The sequence below is a fragment of the Pteropus vampyrus genome, unplaced genomic scaffold, assembly GCF_000151845.1.
Source record: "Pteropus vampyrus isolate Shadow unplaced genomic scaffold, Pvam_2.0 Scaffold47, whole genome shotgun sequence".
Lineage (NCBI taxonomy): Eukaryota > Metazoa > Chordata > Mammalia > Chiroptera > Pteropodidae > Pteropus > Pteropus vampyrus.
In genome coordinates this window covers 8,091,783-8,115,960 of record NW_011888828.1, presented here as the reverse complement: position 1 = coordinate 8,115,960, position 24,178 = coordinate 8,091,783, and the positions used below count along the sequence as shown (strand labels likewise).

General features: G+C 39.0%; 2 protein-coding genes and 1 pseudogene across 2 annotated transcripts in view; 2 read left to right on the top strand and 1 right to left on the bottom strand.

Moving 5' to 3' along the window:
- Positions 1-6,088, top strand: part of LOC105291590 — a 42,025-nt pseudogene extending 35,937 nt beyond the window's left edge.
- Positions 6,089-11,984: 5,896 nt separating this feature from the next.
- The window catches only part of ANAPC10 (anaphase promoting complex subunit 10), a 271,547-nt gene continuing 259,353 nt past the window's right edge, over positions 11,985-24,178 (bottom strand). Inside the window, exon 6 of the mRNA XM_011359429.2 lies at positions 11,985-12,784. The gene's annotated coding sequence lies outside the window, so the exon portion shown is untranslated. The remainder of the gene's footprint in view (positions 12,785-24,178) is intronic.
- Positions 15,688-24,178, top strand: part of HHIP (hedgehog interacting protein) — an 83,692-nt gene continuing 75,201 nt past the window's right edge. Inside the window, exons 1-2 of the mRNA XM_011359461.1 lie at positions 15,688-15,966; positions 21,701-21,902. Of these exons, the coding sequence (XP_011357763.1) occupies positions 15,688-15,966; positions 21,701-21,902 (481 nt within the window). The remainder of the gene's footprint in view (positions 15,967-21,700; positions 21,903-24,178) is intronic.

Genomic DNA, 24,178 nt, shown 5'->3' with positions numbered 1-24,178 from the left:
GCCCTCTAACATATATTGTATTATCAGCATGCCACTGGACTAGATATAAAAATCTGATTTTGCCAGTGGATATTAATTTAGCAAGGAAGCAAAAGTAAAATAAAAATTTTTCACATGTGGTTTTTCATTAGATAATTAGCTGCTAAGCTTTACTTGACTGTATATTTTTAAGGGCACCTCACCTCCATTTTATTTTCTTTATGTTAGTGGGCATCAACCTCCATCTAAATAGCAAGGGTGATATGGTATTAGTTAAGAAAGTATAAGCAACTTGGGGCATCTTTCACACTTTTGTGTGAATCTCTTCCCTGAGCATAAAAGAGACCTGTGACTTACTTCTAACCAACAGAATACATCAAAGGCATGGGATGTATATGATTACATGTACATGATTACATTATATAAGACTGTAATGGTCATCTTGAGAGGACATCCTCTCTCTCTGGCTGCCTCTGAAGAAGTGGCTGCAGTGTTGTGAGCACGCCCATGTTGAGCACCACGTGATAAGCAGCTGAAGAGGGCTTCTGGTTAGCAGTCAACAAGAAATTCAAGCTTTCATTCAGTCCAACAGCCTGTAAGAAACTGAAGCTGCCAACCACCACATGAGCTTGAAAGCGGGTCCTTCCCCAGGCTTGCCTTAGTTGTGACTGGAGCCCCGGCCAACATCTTCACAGCATCGAGAGCCACTGAAGCTGATCCTGTACTCCCAACTCATAGAAACTATGAGATATGATATATGTGTTTTGTTTGAAGCCACTAAGTTTGGGATGATATTCTTAAAAAGCATATATTATAATAGAAGAGGAAGTAGACAAAGAGAGGAACGTCAAAACTTAGGTGACGATAAAGCACAGGCTGCTATTTAAGGAGGAGGGAAAGAAGGTGCAGTGAAGGGAGAGGTCAGTGGAGATGAGGACAATATAGAGAAACAGGATGAATTGTCTGTTCCACAATGACCAAGAAGTTATATATGCAATAAACTTCAGACTCTAAAGACAATGATAAAAGCAGATACTGAGAACTCTTCGCAGAGCGTATACAGAAAGATGTGATCTCAGACTGATAATGAGAGAATGAACACAATGCTGGACATCTGTGTTTAGGATAAAACAGGCATCAAAGTCCAGCTCTTTTGAAAGCACCACAGTGAACTGATTGAGCATGGTCTTTGGACACGTCTGTGTTTGTACCGTGGCTCTGTGATTTACTAGCCTTGTGGCCATGGGAAATTTGCGTCAGTTCACTGGGGTTTTGTTTTTTATATGTAAAATGTATTTATTTCATTGTAGGTTTGCTATAAATGATTAAATGAGATGATAGATGCAAAATAAGGGCTTAAATAGAGCTCTTTCTACTGGCTTTTCACACAAGAAGCTTCACTTCACAGAAATAATTGATCAAGTGGATTCAAAGACTAGAAGGAAACGTCACACAGGTGGTTGAAGAAAGAAAGAGCTTAGAAGAACCTATATGAAGAAAATAGACACTGGTTTATGCAAATAGAATAGCACAAAGGGAATTGAGAAAGGCATTATGTCCCAGAAGAAATGAAGAAAGAGAAAAACACTAGCTTTAAAAGAAATGAGATAAGGCTGGATTACAAACTTATAGAATGCAACACTGAATTTCAGAAATATGATCTCATTTCTCCCCTGAGGAGATACTAAATCGATATCCTTACCTCACAAGATCAGCACATTTTTAAGTATTTTTTCCTAACTGTGAGTGAAGACTTTATTTTAGGACTATTTCCATGTGCAGTGCTGGCCTTTGGGTTGGTCCAACATGCAAAGCCTCTCACTTTTTCAGGATGAACATAAAACTATTCTTCCTCAGGTGCATATTAATCATGTTAAGCTATTCTTTAAAAGCAATAAACAATGCACATATGGTGATTAGGAGAGAATTATTTTTCATAGGAAAATAAAGTCTGGCTCCATATGTTTTGGATTCGTGCTCCCAAAAATAAACCCACAATTCTCCATTCCTTTACCAAAAAGGAAAAAATAATCATCTGTTTTAAAGGATATGGAATCCTGACATTTCGGTTAATTTACACTTATAACTATCCAAATATAATTCAAAAACTAGTTAATACTTGAGAATATATATTTCAGCTATTTTAAACAGAAAAATTACATTTTATGTAAGGTAAACAAACCAAAACACCAAAAGGTTGAATCTTGGCAAACCTATGGTTTTATAAAATACAAATAGATTTTAAAGTTAGAAAGCTTTCTCTTATGCCCAATATTTATTCTAAATTTATGCATGTAAAAATATCTGTAATGTCTACAAAATGCCCAGGTGTTTACAATTGTTAATAAATGAAAATGTTTGCAGAACTTCAGGCCTTCAGGCAGGACATAAAATTTAGACATATTTCCAACAAAGAACTGAAGAACTTCTTTATAAGTAAGCCATTCGTTTTGAAAATAAATGGAGACATGCAATTCATGAATTTTAGAATTAGGCAGAATCTGTGGTCTCAAACCACACCACACAAATAATTTTTAAATTATTTCACATTCTATCAAATCAGATATATTGTTGCCTTAGATGCAATGGTTTCTTTGGTCCTAAAATTTAATGGCTAAATTTTTGTTTTAGTTTGTCAGAACATTCTTTCACAAATATATCTGTCCCCTTCCAGACCAAAAAACCACAAGACTATTGCAAATCCACATTTTTTAACTACATGATAAAGATTTTTATATCATAAGATTTTTTTCAGGACAATTACTTATAAGACAAATAATGATTTAAACATTTATTTGAAAACATTTAAATGATCGTATATTTAGGTTTGATCTAACTAGTTTCATATTGTATTTATCTTTTATATTTTAAAGAAAGGTTTTGCCAGATCGTAAAATTGCCACCATTATACACATTTTAGTATCTCTGGGGATTACTTCTATATCTTGATTAAGGTAGCCTGTTTTGAATAAATAAGTCTTAGCATTTTTACATTACACTTGAATTAAACACATCTAGGAATAGAGCATGCTTTCATTCAATCATTAACAAACGTTCATTTGCATATGTTGTTTTGGTGGCTTAGTTGCCAAACATTTAGTTAAATGATAAATAGGTACTCATTGAGGAATTAAACTTTCCTACAGGGTGGTCTTGATATGAGTCAAAGCCAGAAAATTAATGCTTAGTTTCCAAAACACCTAATGCACACAAAAGTAATTAATTCTATAGCTGTGTGGGCTTTCAATTCTGTTAATTTATAATGTCTTCCATATTTTATTAATTGTTTACATAGTTAAGGTATTATACTTTCTCACATCATTTACGTAGGGTTTTTATAAAAATGAGTTAATTTACTTGATGTAACCATTAATTACTGAGTCATCTCAGTTGTGATCGTTCTGTTTATGAGGTAATTTCATGATGCAGACTGTTTTCCATTATTTTATAATTAAGTATCATTTCTGCACACCCTCTGGTCCCATTAGCTCACCCTTCCAATTCCATTGAACGAAAATATATTAGAAAATTACACCATTGCAGCTGATTCAGGTATTATAAGAAATTAACATTTACCAAGAAAAAACTCTAGCATGTACTATAAAAATTGCAGTTTAAGTCACTCCCATTAAATAAGGCTATTATTTTAAAAATTAAGTTTGAATTGAGAAAATTCAATTCAACCCAATTCAGTCCCTCTTGCTGACAACTCTAGTCAATGAGTAAAGAGCAAATAAGTGAGTTGGGGATGTTCAATGGCTCTCTGCAACAGAGTCTTGGAGGCTCAAAGACACATATGAGATGTGGGGATGGCCACACAAAAGAGACTCAGTGATAGTGGCCCATTGCAGCCCCTGAAACTGTGGCCAGGGGCAGTGAATGTTGCAGATAGACTCCATCTGATTCAGACATGATTCCATCTTTCCATCACAATTCGGACATGATTAAAGACCAGTTGTAGATACTGAGTAAAGGCCAACCAACTGTAAGGAAACTCGTGTAAATGCCACCCGATAATCAGATAATCAGTGCTGCTGTTCTTAGGGAATTTATATCTAGCAATAAAATTTTATTCAGTTGAACTGAATAAGTAAATAAAATATGTTAAGTATGAGGAATAAGGCATAATTAATACATAGTCTTTAAGAGTTTTATAATGAATTATATATAACATAAGCATAATAAATTATGAATAAATTAAATATAAATAAAATTAAAATAAATTAATTGTAGAATCACAATTCTATTTCATATGTGTTAATGAATTAAACCATAGTTATTTACATCTACATAGTAACTTTAAGAGAAAATATCATGAGAAGGAATCTTGAAAAGACAACACAATCTAAAATGGTAACTATATGAGGTGATAGATTTATGACTGTGGTTGTCATTTCACAGCATACAGTAAATGCTCACTTAACACCACTGATATATTCTTGGAAACTATGACTTTAATTTTTCCATAGGCTAATTCGATATAATAGTTAAGTTCCTACAGCATATTTCTGGTCACAAAAACCTCACCAAACTTCAAAATAAAGACCCAAAATACTTCTAATATTAAATATCGAAATAAATGTGAGCTATCCACACATTCAAGAGAGATTAATAAAAACCAATAAGATCATTATTTGCCATTCCTTCTAGTGCCAGTTCAAGATTACAAAGTGAACATATGAATTATCCCCTCTCAGTCCTACGATCCCATTAAAATAAAAATATACCAATTTAAAAGGGGAGCGGTAAACACAGGGCAATGAGAAGAACAGGTGGGAGTTTATCAATGGATGAACTATTTCAACGCAGTCCTAGAAGGTGAGAAGTGAATGGAGGAGTAAAACAGACTAGGGGAAGACACAACCCAGAATAGATATGAAGAGGCTGCAGCTGAGGAAGGGGCCATTCTGCCTTTCAGAATTTGGGAGGGGTTGTAGACTCAAGGATGCCAAGTGTGATGGGCAGCAGAGTACAGCAAAGAGCTGAAAACAGAAGCGGTTATTGGAAGTCTGCTGCTGATTTCCCCATTCTTATATTCAGAACACACAGCAGCCAGGTGTTACCCTCCAGGCAAAAAAAAAAAAAAAAAAAAAGTAGAAGAAGGGTTTGTTTGTGTGTTTTCTAAATAAATTTAACACACTGTCTCATATAAACAAAAGAAGTAACTGTTGCAGTTGGAGCATGAGGAAAAGAACATTCTGAGAGTCAGTGTCCGCCCCCCTGCTACCCAGGCAATGGCAGAGCAGGAAAGGAGACCTGGGCTTGGCTCTAGAGACAAAAGGTGGTGGACAGAGCCAAAAGGGCTTGATGTAAAGAGAAATGAAGCTAGGATCACTACTCATCATGAAGGGCACACATGAAAAATGACCGAAATAAATTCCTGCCAACTACTTCTTGAGGGTACAGATTATATGAAGCTATAGGTCTAAGGAGGCATAAAGACATAAACATAGGCTGACAATAAGAAACCAAAATCAATCCCCCACTGACTTGGTGACTGAGCCTGTTATACCCTAAATTTTTAAAGAAATTGAGTTGATTATCAAAAAAACCTCACATGCACACACAAAAGATATTGTAAGACTTCTGCTTCTGGCCAAGATGGAGTAACAGGGACCAGATTTACCAGGCCATCTGAAACAACTCCGCAGTTAATAGTACATTATTACAATGAGCACTAAAAAACTGGACAAGGTTCTTAGGCATTGCACATAATTAAAGGAGCAGAGGACATTGATCCCTGAGAGAGGGAAAACAAATAAGGTGAACCCTATCATGGTTCCAGCTTACTGCCCACACGGACTTTTCGGGCTGTGGTACAGAACCAGGCAGTAACCTTGAGTTGAAGAGAGATGGATGGGATCTAGATAGGCCAAGAACTGAAGTTCAAAAAGCAGAGTCCTCTAGAGAAGACAGCTGCACAGAGAAAGAGCTATGGAGGTCCACAGAAGACACCCTCAAGTTTTCAGCTGAGTATTTGGGAGTGTATGACTGTGAAGAAATTACTGGAGGAAAAGAAAAGAACCACTTGAAAGGAGCAGATACTCAGAGCTCAGACAGGTGCAAGGATATTTCATGTTCCAAACAGCCAGAGGGAAAAACCTCATAATTCAAGGAAAATTGGGTAGAGCACCTGTGGCATTGCTTCTGTAGTGGAGAAAATTAGCCTTAGATTAGAGGTGATTCTGGTTTCACCTAACAAGGTTTAACAGCAGGCTTGAAAAGATCAAACTGTTACCAAGTAATTTAACGGCACTCCAGAGCAAAACTCAAAAATATTTACAGGAAAATAATTTTAAAAGCATCTAACGAGGTAAAAATCTCAATGTCTGGAATTTAATAATAAATTATCAGGCAAACAAGGAAGTAGAATAATATAAACCATAATAAGGAGAAAAATCAACGAATGAACATAGTTCCAGAACTGGCATAGGTGATAAAATTATCAGACAAGGACATTAAAACAATTATTTTAACTTCTTGAACATATTCCATATGTTGTTCAAGAATATAGAGGGAAGATTGAGCAGGTAAAGTACAGACTTGAAAGATTTTAAAAAGACCCAAATCGAACTTTTTGAGATAAAAAAGAAATGCAATGCTTAAAATTAAAAAAAAAAAACAACAACAAAAAACTGGGTTTGTATAAACATCAGATTAGACGATGTAGATTTAAAGATTAGTGAACTCAACGATATAGAAACTTTCCAAAATAAAATACAGAGAGAATAAAGAGTTCAAAAACAGGAAGAGAGCTTCAGTGAGCTGTGGAATACTTTCAAGCGGACTAATATACATATAATTAGAGTCTCTAAAGGAGGAGAAAAAATTGAAGTCATAATGCTAACAATTTTCCAAATTTGATGAAATTTGTAAACCTACAAATTCAAGAAGCTCAACAAAGCCCCAGCACAAGAGACAAGAAACTATAACAAAGTATATTAGAATTAAAGGGCTTAAACCCACTGATAAAGGGAAATGTGACAAGCAACCAAGGGGGAAAAGGCACATTATTTACAAGGAACAAAATAAAAATGTGAGAAAGTTCTCACTGGAAACCTGTAATTAAGAAGACAGTGGAGTAATATCGTTAAAGTACTGGGGCAGGGAGGAGAATCTCTGTCAACCCAAAATTCTATACCCAGCAAAAACATCTCTCAAAAACAAAAGCAAAATAAAGTTTTTTTTCAGAAATATCAAAGCTGAAAATGGAGTCACCAGCATTATTAGCCCTTACTACAAGAATTGGTAACACATGTTCTGGGCAGAAGGAAAATTCTACACTAATGAATGAAGAACACCAGAAATGGTACGTATGTATGTAAATATTAAAAACTTTTGTTTTTTCTTTTACATCTCTCGAAAAGAAAAATAGCTGTCTAAAGAAAAAATAACAATATACACTGAAGTTTATAACATATGGGGAACATATGTACAAGGCCGGCAGGAAGAAATGAAAGTATACCATTAAAGTTTTTATATTATACTTGAAGTCATGAAGTGGTATAATATTAACTGAAGATACACTATGATAAGATAAAAATATTCCAAACTTTAAAGTAAGCACATACAAAAAAGAAAAAGTTATAGCTAATAAGCTAATAATATTCAAATCAAGATAGAAAAGATGATGACATTTTGTGCTAAATTTGTACATACCATCTAAAATCCTTAAAAAATACACACACACACACAAAACAATGTAATAAAGATTTATGAATTCTGAAAGCAAAAAAAAAAAAAGAAACTAAAAATAATCCAAAAGAAAAAAGAATTAAAAGGGAATAAATAATAAATGGAATAAAACAAATAAAAAGATGATGAATTTTAAACCCAATTAAAAGTTATAAGCTGTCACATTGGCAAAAATAAGCAACACTCAACTATATGCTGTCTCCTATAAATTCCCTTTAAATATAAAGACAGAAATAAATTAAAAGTAAAAAGATGGAAAAATATGTTAACACTAATCAAAAGAAAGTGATTGTATTAATAACAAAGTAGATTTTACAGCAAAGATTATTAGTGAGGATAAGGAAGGACATTTCATAAAGACCAAAGGGGCAATTCATCAGTTAGACATAACAATCCTAAATGTTTATGCACCCAATTGACAGAGCATGAAAATATTTTAGACAAAGACTATAGAGCTGCAAAAAGAAACAGAATAATCATATGAGAGTTAGAGACGTCAATATTCTTCTCTCTCAATAATTGATAGAACAAGTAGACAATCAATAAAAAGACAAGAGACTGAACAATACCATCTACCAAATCAACCTAACCATTTATAGAACATTCCACCCAACAACAGCAAACCATACATTCTTTTCAATTGTACACAGAATCTTTACCAAGATAGACCATTTTCCTGCTCATAAAAAAGTCTGAAAAAAATGTTAAAAAAAAAATAAATTCATACACATTATAGTCTCTGACTGCAATGGAATTAAATTAGAATCAATAACAGGTCTCAAAAAAGTCCTTCAAGTGTTTAGAAACTAAATAAAACACTTTTAAAAACCTATGAGAAAGAAGAACTCAAAGGGTATATAGTTGGAACTGAATGAAACTGAAAATAGTTGGAACTGAATGAAACTGAAAACACAACATTTTAAAAGTTGTCAGATGTGGCAGAAGCGGTCCTAAAGAGAAAATGTAGAGTATTACGTGCCTTCATTAGAACAAGAGAGTGGTCCCAAATTAATGTTCCCAGGTTCCATCATATGTAAAATCAGAGCAAATGAAACCCAGAGCAGGCAGAAGCGAATGAACAATAAAGGTCAGAGGGGAAATAAATTAAATAAAAAACCAAAACAATAGAGAAAAATCAATGAAACCAAAAGCCGGTTCTGTGAGAAAACCAATAAAATTGACAAAACTTGCAGCCACACTGAGCAGAAAATAAGACAAAATACACAAATTACCAATATCGTTATTATAGAGTCTATAGAATAAAAGGGTAACAAAGCAATGTTATGAAGAACTTTCTGCCGACAGATGAAAGAAACAAATTCCTTGAAAAATGTAGGCTACTATAAAGGTTCACAGTGGCTTGTTCTCCAGAGAATTGTTCTTGGCAGAGTGGAACTGGCTACTTGGGGGTTTGTGGCCTCCTAGGGAGCCACCCACAAAGGATAACCCACTGGTACATGAGGTAGAAAACCAGTCCACTCCACCCCCACCCTCACTCTTATCTCAAGTCAGGACCAGTTCTGGGCTGCAGTTATCCTAGCGGTCCTCTAGAGTCAGGCTAAAGCTAGGCTTCCAGCTGACATCCCTAGCTTCATCCTTACTTAGCTTTCTCCCCTGCCTTATCTTGCTTCGCAGAGTACTCTTTCAATAAACCGCTTGCCCAAGGTTTCATGTTTTGGCCTCTGCTCATTGGCAACCTGACCTAGAACGGGGCACAAGAGGGAGGCTGGAAGGTAAAACTATGACAGAAGGGACCTGCTTCTTCCTCTCACCTTGCCGTTCCTGTCTGCATCTCTCTGGAAAGGACCCCTTATCTTGTGTTATGGGTCAAATTGTGTCCCCCCCAAAAAGATGGTAAAGTTCTAACTTTTAGTATTGGTGAATGCGACCTTATTTGAAAATGAGGTCTTTGCAGATGATCAAGTTAAGATGAGATGAATCTTAATCCACTATGACTGGCGTCTTTATAACAAAGAGAAATGTGGACACAGAGACAGACATGCACAGAGGGCTTATGATGTGGAGACACAGAGAGACACTATCTACTAACCAAGGAGAGGAACCCCTGAGGCTACCAGGACTAGGAGAGAGGCTGGAGCAGATTCCCTCTCAGATCTCTCAGAGGGAACCAACCCTGCCTACGTTTTGGCTTCAGACTTCGGCCTCCAGAGTTGTGAGAGAATATATTTCTGTTGCTTTAAGCCACCTAGTTGGTGGTACTTTTTATGACCCAGGAAACTAATACACTGTTAGTGGCTGTTGGTTCCAGCCTCCAGTGCCCTTCCGGCATGCCCAGAATCAACTCATTTCACCATCTTGGGGGCCCCACTGGGCAGCAACCCCCAATCGGCAGTTACACCCGACTCTCCTATCAGCGTCCAGGTCCTGTTAGCCCTAACTCCCCCTGCGCCCCACCCCCTAGGGTAGGAGCTGCTCCCTGCAGTTGCTGCTGTGCTTCAGCGTTTCCTTTCTACGTTTTCAGTTTCCTGACACCCATTTAACCAATTCCTTATATTTAATTTGCTCTATGGAGCAGTTTCTTTATCTCTGACAAGACCCCCGAGTGAGTACCATTTCACTCTGAATAAAAGCCAAAGTCCACAATGCAGCCTACAAGATTCTATGCTATCCAGATCCCTGGCTCCTTCCCTGTGCTCATTCTTGTCATTTCCTCTGACACCTCCTCTGCTCTAGCCACATGGTGTCTTTGCTAATCCTTAAATACACCAAGCATGCTTGCCTCCTGGCCTTTGACTTGTTGCCTGTGCTTGCAGACATCTGCGTGCATGTGGCTTGCTGCTTCAAGTGTTGGCTCAAATTTCTAAGCCCTAGTCTCCACCCATACCTCTGTAGACACCTTTCCTGACACTGTACAGTCATAAGCTGCATGACAGCATTTTAGTTCAATGACAGACTGCATATACAATGGTGGTCCCATAAGATTATAATGAGGTTTAAAAATTCCCATTGCCTAGTGACGTCATAGCTGTCTTAACGTGTCATAATGTCAGTAGGAGCAAATGCATTACTTGCATGCTCATGGTGATGCTGGTGTAAACAAACCCACTGCACTGCCAGTCATATAAAAGTATAGCACATACAATCATGTACAGTCCATAATACTTGATAACGAAAATAAACAAATATGCTACTGGTTCATGTATTTACTATGATATACTTTTTATAGTTACTTTAGAGCATACTCTATTTATAAAAAAATTTTGCTGTAAAGCTGTATGCTGTTACGCCTGCAGCAGCCTCACACATCTCGTGTTTACCACGTCTCTTGAATGCATCATTTTCTCTTGTGCTTGCTTTAATCTTCTGTATTTATTCTTTGGCTTTATTGACTGCCCTTCCTCTGCAGAATCACACTTTATAGCAATGTCTCCTGAAAGTCCTTAGTGATAATGCACTTTAAGTGGCATCTTCCCTTTGCTTAAGAATTTAAAATTTTTATAATGCAAATACTTCCTCCTTTTCAAACCTTTAAAAAGTATTAGGTCAAACAAGATTGGCCATTCAGCAGTATTTATTGACAGGTTGTCACTGTATGATGAGACTTTGCTGGGGTGATCAAAGAAGGAAATGTAATTCCTGTCCTTTTGGAGCTTACCATCTCATGGATATTCAGCTTCCATGTGTGAAAAAAAAATCTGAGTTACCAACAGTGCACAAATGAAAACAGAAAATATATGTGCTGGTTAGATGAGATGCAATGGCTGAAGGGCTGTTCAAACCAGAATAATTCCTACAAATTGAGTGGAAAGCCAGGATTTAAAGATGGATGAAGATATGAAAGAAGAAAGGATACTTGCAAAATGGCAAATACATGAGTATAACTTTGTTCGTTACCTAAAGTCTGTAAACTACATTATAAATTTGTCCTGTAACCTTTACTTTTTTAGTTATATGCTTTATTCTGTGTTTTCCCTTCAATCTATCATATTCTAAGAAATCAAATGCTTCTGTACTTTGAATAGTAGGATGGAGTCACTTTATAAACTCCTTCAGACTCATCCTCAGGTCTCAGCGGAAATTTCATTTTCACAGAGAGGCTTTTTCCAGTCACTAAATCTGAAATACGTGTGCCTTGTTATGCTCCATCTTGGCATTTCTTTCATAGCCCTTCTTATAATTTACAATTGTAGTTTCCTTACAAGATTAACTACCTAGAGGTAGGTGTTTGCATTGTTTTTTTATTACTGCAGTAATAAAAGTATATATACATATATACTTAATATGTACTTGTTGAAATAGAATGAGAGTCCATATTTCTGTGAAGGCCAGAAATCCATATATAAAACCGATTTCAATATCCAAAATAATTTTATTTTATAAATTTACCAAATGTGCTAACTTCTGATACATAATGTACATCGAAATCACTATATGTACGTACATAATTTATATATGTACATACATAATTCACATACATGGTAACATTTGGAGCTTCGCCTATTAAATTTCAATTGTGTCAAACATTTCATCTTTTACAATAAACCTAAATTGTTCACGAGAACATTTAATCTACCTGAGGTAAGGGATGTAATCCTGGATAAGGATGGCATACGGGGGTGGGATGGTCCGAGTTGCCCCTAGCCCATACAAGGTGCCTTGGGTCAAATGAGAAACAGGAGCCACATTGTCTGGGTAGACACGGTCATGCATCAAGAGACTTCTTTGTGAGTGAAGCGCGGGCAGGACATCGGCTCCCATTCACCACCTCGGCCAGGTGCCCTTGCTCAGGGCACAATCTGCATGTAGGCTGCAGTCCTGGAGGGGCTGCTCAGTACTGGTGTGAGCAGAAGACAGTGATCTGGCCACCCTTATGCACCTCCATTCCTTGCTTTAGAAAGATCGATTTAATTTGTCTAGCTGAGTTTGGTTGGGTAGAGATCCCTTCTTTTCACCACTTCTGACGATTTAGCTGAAGAGGGCGATCTCCCTGATGAAAGAAGACCATTTTTCATGTTCAAGTGTACAGATGGCTGGGCAGCCTCCAAGGGGGCTTTCAGGGTTTAATCTTAGGAAATAACCCAATGTTGATTCCTGATTCCTAGAAAATTATGCTGTCAATCTGGCTGTAGGTGAGCTTTGCAATTTCCCTCTGTGAAAAACAAATCAGAAGTTAGTTCACATGTATAACACTGCTTAGTGACTATTTGGAAATTCTATCAGTGGCACTGAGAATAAGCTCACCTATCTCATCAGAGACACTATTTATTGACTGTCATAACTAACAACAGATGGAATCAATTCTGGCTCCCATGTATCAATAAAGAACAAGTTTGTCTCATTTCCGTAATCCTTTATAAACTCCCTACATCTTGAAACCTAGGGTCATAGGTTATAACAGCTGCATAATTTTTTAAAACCAAAATTAATTTACCTCTAACTATCTTTAGTCTTAAAGTACAAGCATAAGAAAGGCCTGTTTTTAAACTACTAAGATGGATTAATCACCTGGAGCCAGAGCTCAAACCACTGAAATGTGATTTTTAAAGGTTTTTATTTTGGATAAAGAACATAAAACTGGTATTTGGGAATAAAGCCTTGGATAGAGAAAAATCAACCTAATTTGGGTCCCTGGGTCCTGTTTTTTAAACTACCTAATTAGATGAGATTGTGCAAGTGATTTAACCTTGATGGGGTTCATCGTCAGATCTGTTTATTAAATGAGAGTTTAGAGTCTTAAAGCCCTTATAACTTTATGATTTATTTTATATTAAAATCCTCAAAGCAGGAAGAACGTCAGATAAAACGTCTGTGGATCAGAAGACGCATTTGCCATCACATGTACACAGAAGTCATGTGAATACACCAGCTCCTGGGAGAAATGGTAAGTTTGTTATAGGGACCCTACACTGAACTCAAGACTGGATCAAATATTCCAGCACATTCTTTTTGGTTATTTTAACCGGTCACCCTTTCTAGGAAAAACCTAGCTTCACTAGTAAAGTAAATCCGGGCCCAGGAAGTGAAACGGGCACAACGAGCCTTATCCAGCCACTGCGCCAGCCTTAACAGTACAATCAGCTATCCATCTCCAACGTCACCAACTTCCACGTTAGCTCGGCGAAATCTATGTCCCAGAAGTACAGCAAATCCATATATGGCAAACATTCCTCCATTGCCAAAATGCGGAAACTGCCTTATCTCCTCTTCAAAATCCATCCACCGAAAAACATCAGCTCCCATGTGAAATACTCAAGTGGGCAGAAAGCACATTTTGCATGCAACCCCTTAGAGGTTCGTCCTGATGCCGATTTGCAGGGATTCTGTAAACGTCAAAGCACCACTCGTGATAATATACAGATCATTTTAGAAACACTTTTCTTTAGGCAGACTTTGTCTAACTGGGGAAGACTTTCGTTTATTTAGGTCCACAAGATATACAGTGCATCCCGCTTCTGGACACCCGCAAACCTGCTAGGAGTTCTCCCTCCAGAACTAATGCCTCTATATTTAGACCTCCGGGGAAATCTCCCCAGGATTTGTTGTTTTTTCATTTAAAATGAACGGTGATTCCTCGGCCAGCTGCTTCTCTTCTCGTCCACCTGGGGCCGGGAAACCTGCGATCCCCGGGAGGTGCCAGAGGGCGGGGCTGAGTTCCAGCGCACAGGTGGGGCCCTGGAAGGGGGCGTCCGAGGCCAGCCCGCCCAGGCTGGGGTCAGTCCTCCCGTAGGCAAACTCGGCCGCGACACCCCAGCCCACGCGCACGCGCTCGCGCCGTTTCAGTAGCGCGCAGGACCTTCGACAAGGATGGAGACCTCTTCTCGAAACAGTCTTCAAACCATCTCACCCTACTCAGCGGCTCGCAGCATCGGCGTTGTACCCCCGCCGCTAAATCAGACCCCAAGGAAGAGCTTTACCGATTCGAACTTCACATTGAAAATCACCGGGGCACAGGGGGAGTCGGTGCGGGCCAGGAGCGGGAAAGGGGTCGACGAGCTCCCTCCCGCCTACGCCAGCCCACTCGGTTCATCCTCCTCCAGGGCGAGGGGCGGGCCGGGGCCGGGGTGGGGAGGCCCTGAAAGGGGCCCCTCCCTTCTCACCTCCCGCGGCCCACTCTTACTCACTTTCTCTCGGAGCCTCAGCTCGGCAGCCTATGGCTCGACGTCGTGGAGAGGGGGCGCGGGCAGGAGAAAGGAGCCAGCGGGGACTCTCGGGGCCGCGCCCTCGTCCAGGCCGGCCGGCCTGAGAACCAGGACCGTGGACGCCCCCACCGGGGCGCCCGGGCGAGGCGGGCGCGCTGGGTTCCGCGCCCTGGGGGCTGGCTCCGCGGGCTCCGCCGGGTCCCCCATCTCCGCGCGCCTCCACGGCCCGCAGCCCCTCCCTGCGCATCCCGGGGGCCCAGGGGACGCGCTCGCGCCGGGGCCGTCCCCTCCCCCCAGCCCGGGCGGGGGCGCGCGAGAAGCGGTGACGTCAAGGGGCGCGCGGTGGCAGCACCTCCCCGCGCGCTAGTTAAAAAGAAGAAGAAAAGAGGGAACGAAACATGAGAGGCTGTGTGAGAAGCTGCAGCCGCGGGCAGAGGAGACCTCAGCATCATCTAGAGCCCAGCGCCGGCCCTGCCTTCGCCTGCCCCGTCGCCGCCGGGTCTGTTCCTGCTACTGTCTCACCTAAACAGCTCCCGTTACACGGACAAGTGAACCTCTGTGGCCGTCTTCTCCTCCTCTTCCTCCTCCTCTCCCAACTCCTTCTCCTCCTCCCGCTTCGCAGCCGCAGCAAAAAGCCCCTAACCCAACTGGCACTGGCACAGCTACGAACGGTGTCATCCGCACACCTTTCTCTCGCCTCTCGGGCTCCCCTAAGGCACTGGACCCATCTCCTCGACTTTTATTTTTCGCAAAGTTGCATCGCTCTACAAATTTTCTCCCCCGCCACCTTCCTGCCTCTCGAGTGTCCCGCCGCTCCGCAGCCTCCTCCTGGAGCTGCGCCCTAGTGCCCCTGCTGGGCAGTGGCGTTCCCCCTCGTCCGCGTGCGCCCAGCCCCGGCCGCTCCGGGCAGACGATGCTGAAGATGCTCTCATTTAAGCTGCTGCTGCTGGCCATGGCTCTGGGCTTCTTTGAAGGAGATGCTAAGTTTGGGGAAAGGAGTGAAGGGAGTGGAGCGAGGAGGAGAAGGTGCCTGAATGGGAATCCTCCGAAGCGCCTGAAAAGGAGAGATAGGCGGATGATGTCCCAGCTGGAGCTGCTGAGTGGGGAGGAGATGCTGTGCGGTGGCTTCTACCCTCGTCTGTCTTGCTGCCTGCGGAGTGACAGCCCGGGGCTGGGGCGCCTGGATTCCAAGGTAGGCACGTACCCTCCTCACCCGTGCGAGATTGGCATACTGGCTGGGTGGGGTTCTCTGCGGCTCCGGCAGTGCTGGTGGCTGTAAGAAGGGCGAAACTTGTTTGGGCAGTTCTTTTTGATAACTTTTCTAAAGCGCTAGCGTGATTCCGTTGTGTGTTCCTCCGGGGTGCACAGATACCTCTCCCGCCCCCAAGAGTCCGCGGTCGGGATGCTGTGCAAAACTGCCTGTCTCAGAAAAGAGAAGCTTCTGTGGTACCCGCATTCGGGGCTGGGTAAATATTTTAAAAGAATCGCGATTAACAGTATGTTTGGATCGAATCGGTCATTGGCTGCGGTGAAACTGTAAATTAAGGTGGCTGCGGTTTCCGGTTTATTTTTCTAGGGTAGAAAGATTTGTGCAGCTTTCTCCACGTGCTCGGTTAGGGAGAGGGCTGAATCGTAAAGGATGTTGAAGCATGGTTGGTTTATGATCCCCAGCCCCGTCAGAGGGGGGTTGTCTAACGTTACAATCGTGAAACAGCGAAAAGGGAACTCCTGGTACTCCAGTTGGGAACCTAAAAAAACTGGCGAAGGACTTTGCTAGGGCGTATTTATCACATAAAACGGAGATGGTTCTCTGGCTCCGTTCGTAATGTTTTGTAATATTATAAATTCAGGCTTTCAATGGTATTTAGTTGTCTAGGAAGATCTCTAGAAACTTGTTTCAGGAGTAAGGGCATTTTCATTTACCCTGTGTTAGTAAGTTTAAACAAATACGGAAATAGCGTTGGTTGAGTGAAAAGATAAGCTTATTTTTCAGTTTGCGACATCTTTCTCGCCACGGGATGCACTAATGTGTGCCGTCTACTGTACTCCAAAGAAAGCCTGGGAGATCACGTCATTAACAATCCCTGCACGTGAAATAAACAATCAGGTGTCTTTGCTCCCCCCTTTTCCCCATTTTAGGTTTAATTAAGAATTCCTCTGTTACAGCCCTGCAGTTGTCAAGGTCTGAGAGACTCTTGGAAAACTTGTGCTTCAGTCTTGCTGGCCCAAGCATAAAAAAAAAAAAAAAAAAAAAAATACCCTGGCTGAATCTAATTTTTATGCTCAGTTCACGGTAGATTTCACTCTATTCTCATGTAAACAGCTCCTACGAATCAACATATGTGTCTGGGTGGTATCTCTCACTTTGTTTTGTAACAAAAAGCCATATTGCATCATTTAATTTGCTCAAGTCATGCAAATAGGAAAAAATCAATAGGACAAAAAGGGGTCGACTTATCCTCCTCCCCACTAAACTGCTGCCCACACACAGAGTCCTGTTGCTTATGGCAAAAGAATAACAACAACACCATTGTGTTTGTTAGTTGGTTCACTAATGGGTGAAACTAGAGAACATCATTCTCTTTCAGTCCCCAGCTCTGTCCAAATGTTCATGCCTTTTGAGGGAGCATTTGTCCGACTCCTTCTATTCCCAGATGAGTGAGAACTGTCTTGCTGCAGGTTTTCAACTGCAACTCTCTCTTTATTCTTACCATATGCAGCAGTAGTCTGAGATTCAGGGAACAGATAGCCCAGCATTTTCTTCAAAACAATGTCATTAAGCTCCTGTGTTATAATTGACTTAAATTACAGAATTTCTACATTTACATCATCTGTGGGGTTTTACCAGGAGCCCAAAAGAGCCAGGAAATTCAGAGGAAGATTTAGACATATTTGCCATTAAGTGTCCCTGTGTGCAGTGCACCCTGAGTACACCCATGACCTGCAGACCCCTGCAATACCGAAGTCTTCCAGGGACATGAGGAATGAAAACTTTGTTCTTAACTAAATATAGTGGAGAGTGGGCAAGGGGTGGGGGGGCAGGAGGAGAGTTATAACCCTTAAGAGAAGTTATATTAAAAAAAATTTTTTAAAGAGATCATTCTTTAGGAAGCAATCTGCCACATTAGCCATCTACATTCCTTTCCGTTTTACGTGCTTCCAATCTCCAACAAACCTCTCTACTCATTTAGGAAATGTTTCTGAATTAAATATGGTACACTAGACTTTGCTGGTTTCATTACAAATGGTTTATAAACGAACAATACTCAAATTGTCCAAATCAGAGATTGATATAGCTATGCATATGCATTTTTGACCTATGTTAGCTCTCAGGTTTTAATAGTTTTTAAAACATGTTATTTTATAATAAACTTCAGTGTTTCCCTTCTTCTTCTAAGCTTTCCTGGTTTATAATATACGTTAGGGTCTTATTTCATAATGTGTGTACAGGAGAAATGATGGCTATTTGAAAGGGCCCTTTTTTGTTTATGAAAAAAAAAAATTTTTCCCCAGAAAGATTTCTGCAACTTTGCAAGAAACTGTAGGAGTAGCCTTTTCCTATGGGAAGAAACTCCATAGACAAATGGATGGTAGCAAACTAGGTAGGAGTACTGAGCATGCTCAGCTGTGAAGTTAAATCCAGTTTCCAGACTAACACGTTTTCTTTAATGTAATGAGCTAGCATTGAGTTCAGTTCTTTAGCTACGGTGTTACGCTTTTATATTTTAACTTTTTTGTCTATTTTAATAGTTTTGTGTATTGTAACAAGGTGGCTAACTACCATTATAAATAAAATTTAGGAAGTTATATAGTCTTAACAATATTTTTGCAACCCCTAAATACAACATGCTAAAAGGATCTAATTCCCATTAGCCAAATTGAATCCACAACCAACTGAAATGCCCCCATTTCTAAAACTTAACTTGTAGCTACAGAGGCACAGAAGCTCTCTCTCTACCTTGGGTGGTTTCACAGCCAAAGCTGTCAAGGAATGGGTGAAAAGTAATTGTTTTCAAGTGTGCCCTTTTACAATCATTTGTTTGCTCTGGCTCTTTCAGGGACAAAGGCTATTGTTGAACACATCCAACTAAACAAATAACTCATCCTGGGGTCCCTTTAACAGCTGCCTTAGTACAATGATCTATTTACATATTAGCCTAAAATTGAAACTGAACTCTTTAATGACATAATCCAGCACTATAGTCCAGAGACGCATGTGTTCTACCCAACAGCTGAAGAACCTTGTAGGCATATGATTTTTAGAAATAACTTTCCGTGTACCAAGTTGATCTTAAGGCGACATCTTAATATACTGTCATGTGTTTTCTCCTTTTGTCCGCTCATCGAGCCCATGGGGGTGCCTTTTTATCCTCTTTGTTTAGTTACTTGATAAATAAAGAGAAATACAGAAGGTCTCTGTCACCCACTTTACTATTTGTTGATAAGCTATAGTTGTAGGCCACGCTTCACTGTGTGTTCCAGGATTTATCTAACCTTTCTTTTATGGATTTTACTTTCATGTAGCCAGAGATTAAAGGATGACCTGCCAGATGTTATAAATTAGTCAGCAACAGCCACAATCATTACTAGGCATGCTGTAATAACGTTTCGAAGTTTGACATGATTTCCAAAGTACATTTAGTTTAAACCACTATAATTTGATGGTTTCGTATATGGCTTTTAAAAATCGAAACAGGAAATTAGCCTAAATTTCTTCTTAAGATTGATGACATTGTCAGACAAAAAGTTAAGGACCTGTATAGACCCAGACACATAGACCAAAAAGAAGAAAAAATACCCTACACACACCAGTACGCATCTGTCTAAAACAGCGTTGCAGCTTGGACTGAGTCAGTTTAATTGACTTCAGTAAGACTATTGGTTCATTGAAACCAAAGCCAGAATGATGGCTCTATCTATGCTCAAATAGGTATTTACACTGCAGACCTCACACAGAGCAAACTGTTACCGTCCTGCTGGGCCGGGACAGCATGGAACTTTACAAAGAATAACATTATACTTGATTTCAGATAATTTATTAAATCCTATTTCCGAAACTTCTGATGCGAGATCTTGTGGCCAGGACACATTCCAAAAATTGTAAAAGACAAAATTCTTTAGGCACTAAAATCAGGCTTCTTCCTGGATAGCAGCTGGGAGAGTAAGTATATGGGGATCATTTTGTTTCAGCTATAAAAAATGGAAGCATGCATATTCTCCATAAAACCAAAGGTAATTACATTCCAGTTTTTCAGCCAGCAAAAGAGGTGGTTTCGGCATCCTGCAGTTTTGTTCTAACAGGACTGCTGTCTGATAAACAAACAGAACAAAGTCGAACAGTATTAATATTGAATGGATCTGGTGAGGTCTGCCAGAGTATGGACAATAAAAGACATTTAAAACATTCTTGGAATGCAAATTCTAAGTGTCTGGTGTATGTTTCCTTTTAGAAATCTTTAACCATTTAAGCAATTGTCATTTAAATAAATTGATAAAAATTAAAATGTAAATATAATCATGATTAATAATGACTTTTCTGCTTATCATACCTACAACATATTGTATTTTTTTTTTTCCGAAAACCGGGAAACTCCAATGAAAATTAAATAACCCAACCCAAAAATTCAACAAGCCTGCAACCAAAGAATTTTTTTTAGCTGCTTTGCTCTTTCAGATATAAATTTTGTGATCACCTAGAATATCTTTCTGCTATAAAAACAGAAGCCTTACGATGTACTCAAATTAGAACTTCAACTTGTGAATGAAATATTTGCTTTAAATAATACTCTAGAGTTAAAAATGTTAATTTCTGTTCATAGTTCTAAATAATTAAGTATAAATATAGTTACATAAACTGAGAAAAGGTATACAATTCAATCCCAATGGTGTTTATTTTTAATATGAAAAATCCATTGTTGACTTAGACAGGATTACATTTCATGTCTCAAATATTGCGCAGATATTGTTCCTCTATATTTATTAGAGGGATTCCTGAAGGCAGTTTTTTAAAGTTAGTACTAGACACTGAGACCTATTTTATCTACAAATTTCTAACCTCAATGAATCAATGACTCCAAAATTGGTCTTATTGAAATAAAAGACCTAATACTGTATAAATAAGGATAAAAGTATGCCTTTTTTTTCATTAAAATTTACTAAATACTTTACAAAAAGCACTTTTATGAGACTCTTGTGTTTATTCACACATATAACATACCCGAGGAGCTAGTTAGGAAGTTTTTCCTGGCTAAGATATAATGAATAATAAAAATTGGTCTTAAACCTGCTTGATTCTGCTTCAGGTATTATTTTAACAGGACATGAAAGGGAGAGATTTTCCTCCACTTTCTATAACTTTCCCTATGCAATCTCTAGATTGAAAATTTTAATTGAAATTAGAAAAATGTAATTCAATTAACACCTTTCAGAATATCATATTAGGAATTTCAGGAGTGAAATAGAAATTTTTACCTATTACCGATTTGCCTATTACACAAATAAGCCATGTTTTAAAAATTCTGCTTTACATATAGTTGGATAAAGGTATTTAGAATTTTAAAGTATCAGTCAGCATACACTTTGAGGTAGAGTAAAGTGATAAAGGGTTAAAGGGCCTAAATATAATTGTCATTTAAGTTTTCACACATGAAAGACAAATAAACTTTGATTTGCAAGAGTAAGAAGCACTTTCCTGCATCCATCCCCTTTGCTCTCCCATCTCAACCCAAGAGACCACTTGGACCCTTATAAAGGCATTCTCTATCATGACATGGTAATCCTTCTAAGACAGTTATACTTCTAAGAAAAGTTATACTTTTCTACTTACATAATTTAAAAAAAAAAAAAGTTGGCGGGGGGGGGGGGGCGGGACTCAACCTAACTTCGCATAGCTAATAAGAAGTTTGTTTCTGATTTATGGCTTTCAGATATTTTCTGTTACCAACAACACAGAATGTGGGAAGTTACTGGAGGAAATCAAATGTGCGCTTTGCTCTCCACATTCTCAAAGCCTGTTCCACTCACCTGAGAGAGAAGCCTTGGAAAGAGAACTTGTACTTCCCCTGCTCTGCAAAGACTATTGCAAAGAATTCTTTTATACTTGCCGAGGCCATATTCCAGGTAAAAAATGCATAAATTAAATAAACTACTGCAGAATTTCCGTATAAGATACTTGTTCTTAAATGCTTGCCTACGAGAATATAAAACTTATCTTATATTAAAAAAAAATACCTATTTTTTCCTCAAATAAAATCTATCTCAAAATACCTTTCTAATTACCTATTTTTACCTCATAATTAAGCTTTTCAAATTTGCAATTTGTTATTGATGCTAAAAGGGATGATTGTCATTTCAGTCTACAAGTAGTATGTTGGTTTTCTTGAAATGTTTTACATTTCTTGTTAAACCAATAATATAGTTGGTAACCTTTACACAAGTTGGATTATCAATCCGAATTTTTTGTTGGTGTCTTCTTTACCCATCAAAGTCAGTATCAAGACAGGCTCCTCTTCTACACAGCTGGCATGTGAGTGGAGACTGTCCACTGACTTTTAAGGTATTTCCTTAAATAAAATATGATTCAGGATCCAAAAGAATAACACTTTACAAAGCATTTGCACACATAATAAGTAATTCTCACCCCAAAACACCCTGAGAGGTAGGTAGGAAAGGCTGAGTCATCTCCATTTGACAGATGAGGAAAACTGAGCCTCAGGAGATGTTAAATGCCTTAACCAAAGTCGTATGGTGATAAAGCGATAGGACAGACATAGAAATTCTTATGCTCAGAGTCTCCCACAAATACCTGGTCACTATCATATTTTGGACCCTAACAAACATACAGACCTGGGACGTTGATTAATTTCGCCATTGAAAGTTTAGAAACTTTGGTTGTTGTTGGTTTAGTTGGAAGAATCAACATAGAGATAGAAAGGAATTTAACGAGACAGATTCTGTTTAGTTAGGCAAAGTCACACACAAACAAATCTACTGAAGCTAACAGTTTATAACAATAAATGGCACTGAAGGAAAAGACAAGTTTTAAAAACTCTAGAATGCACTTGGAGAATTTTTTCAAACTGCTATGCACTTTTCACTTTTTTCTCTGACCCAGAAAAGTGTAGATTTTTGGATTTTTTTTTGTAGATTTCTCTTAATAACCTAAGAAAACATTTTGACTAGGTTTGCTTGCTTCCTTTGGTGTACCATTATGTGTATCTAAACCCATTCAATGTGAAAATATTATTATTGTCTTTATAAACTACAGCCATGTTTCTAAGGCTTTTCTTTAACCAGCTGTTTCTTCTTCTTTATCACATTCCCCAAAGCAAAGTAGAATAGGTCACGGTTGCCTCTATGGCCTGTCGAGAAGCGATAACAGATTAGGTCCCATAAAGGTTTGCTGCAGATTTCAAGTCTTGAAGGTTTGCCTTTAACACTGTAAGTTGAAAGTGGTAGCAACATTTAACAATTTCATCTACCTCCATCCACTTGAGATAAAGACAACCATGCTGGATTTAGGGACCCATCTGTGGGAGTCTTCCTATATCTGAAGTTATTTTAGCTTCCAAAACAACAACAACAACAACAACAACAACAACAACAACAAAAGCAATCTCCACTGTAAGAGAGAGCATAGCAAATAGCTCAGGAGCCAGAACTGCAAGCACCTCACTCCCCAGACCAACATATGTGGTGACGAACGACAAATTTATTTTTCTACAAAGTTTGTATATATGTAAAACTGCTGAAGTGCATCAAGATGTCAAGTGCTTTTGGTGGCCACCCAGGCTGCCTTGAAAGATAACCAGATGAAAGCTCCACTCGAGTGGCGGATGGAGCAGCAAGGGTGCTTTCCAGGGACAGGCTGCAGCAGGCCTCATCGGAGGGGGCTTCCTCTGTATCTGTCAAATGCTAATAGTCATTCTAAATACTTGTGCCAAAAGTAAGTTGTAATAACACACCCTTCGTGTTACTTATGTCGACCATCGTGTTTTAGCCAGACTGAGAGCCTCGGCACAGAGGTCATCATTTCCTAAAGTATGACAACTAAAAGGGTCATCTTCCCCTCAGCCCTTGCCCCTAGAATTCTAGAATCCTCATTTTTCAGAAATGGCTCCAAAAAGCAAATTTGTGATATTTTTCACCTTCTTAAGTCTATTTAGTGACATGGTTTACTTTTCTCTGAAGTTCAAACTTACTAAAAAAAAAAAAAAAACTCTAGCTACTTTGTGATCCTTTTTTTAGAAGAAACTAGTCAACATATTTTGATTATCCTCATTAACAGCTTCATCTTTCTGCAAATCAAAAACATGAAGAGGAAGGTACCCTAAGGGAAGTATTTTGCTGAAAGAAGGCAAATGCTGAGAGGGGTTGAGAGAGAGAAAATAATTCCAGAAGTATCT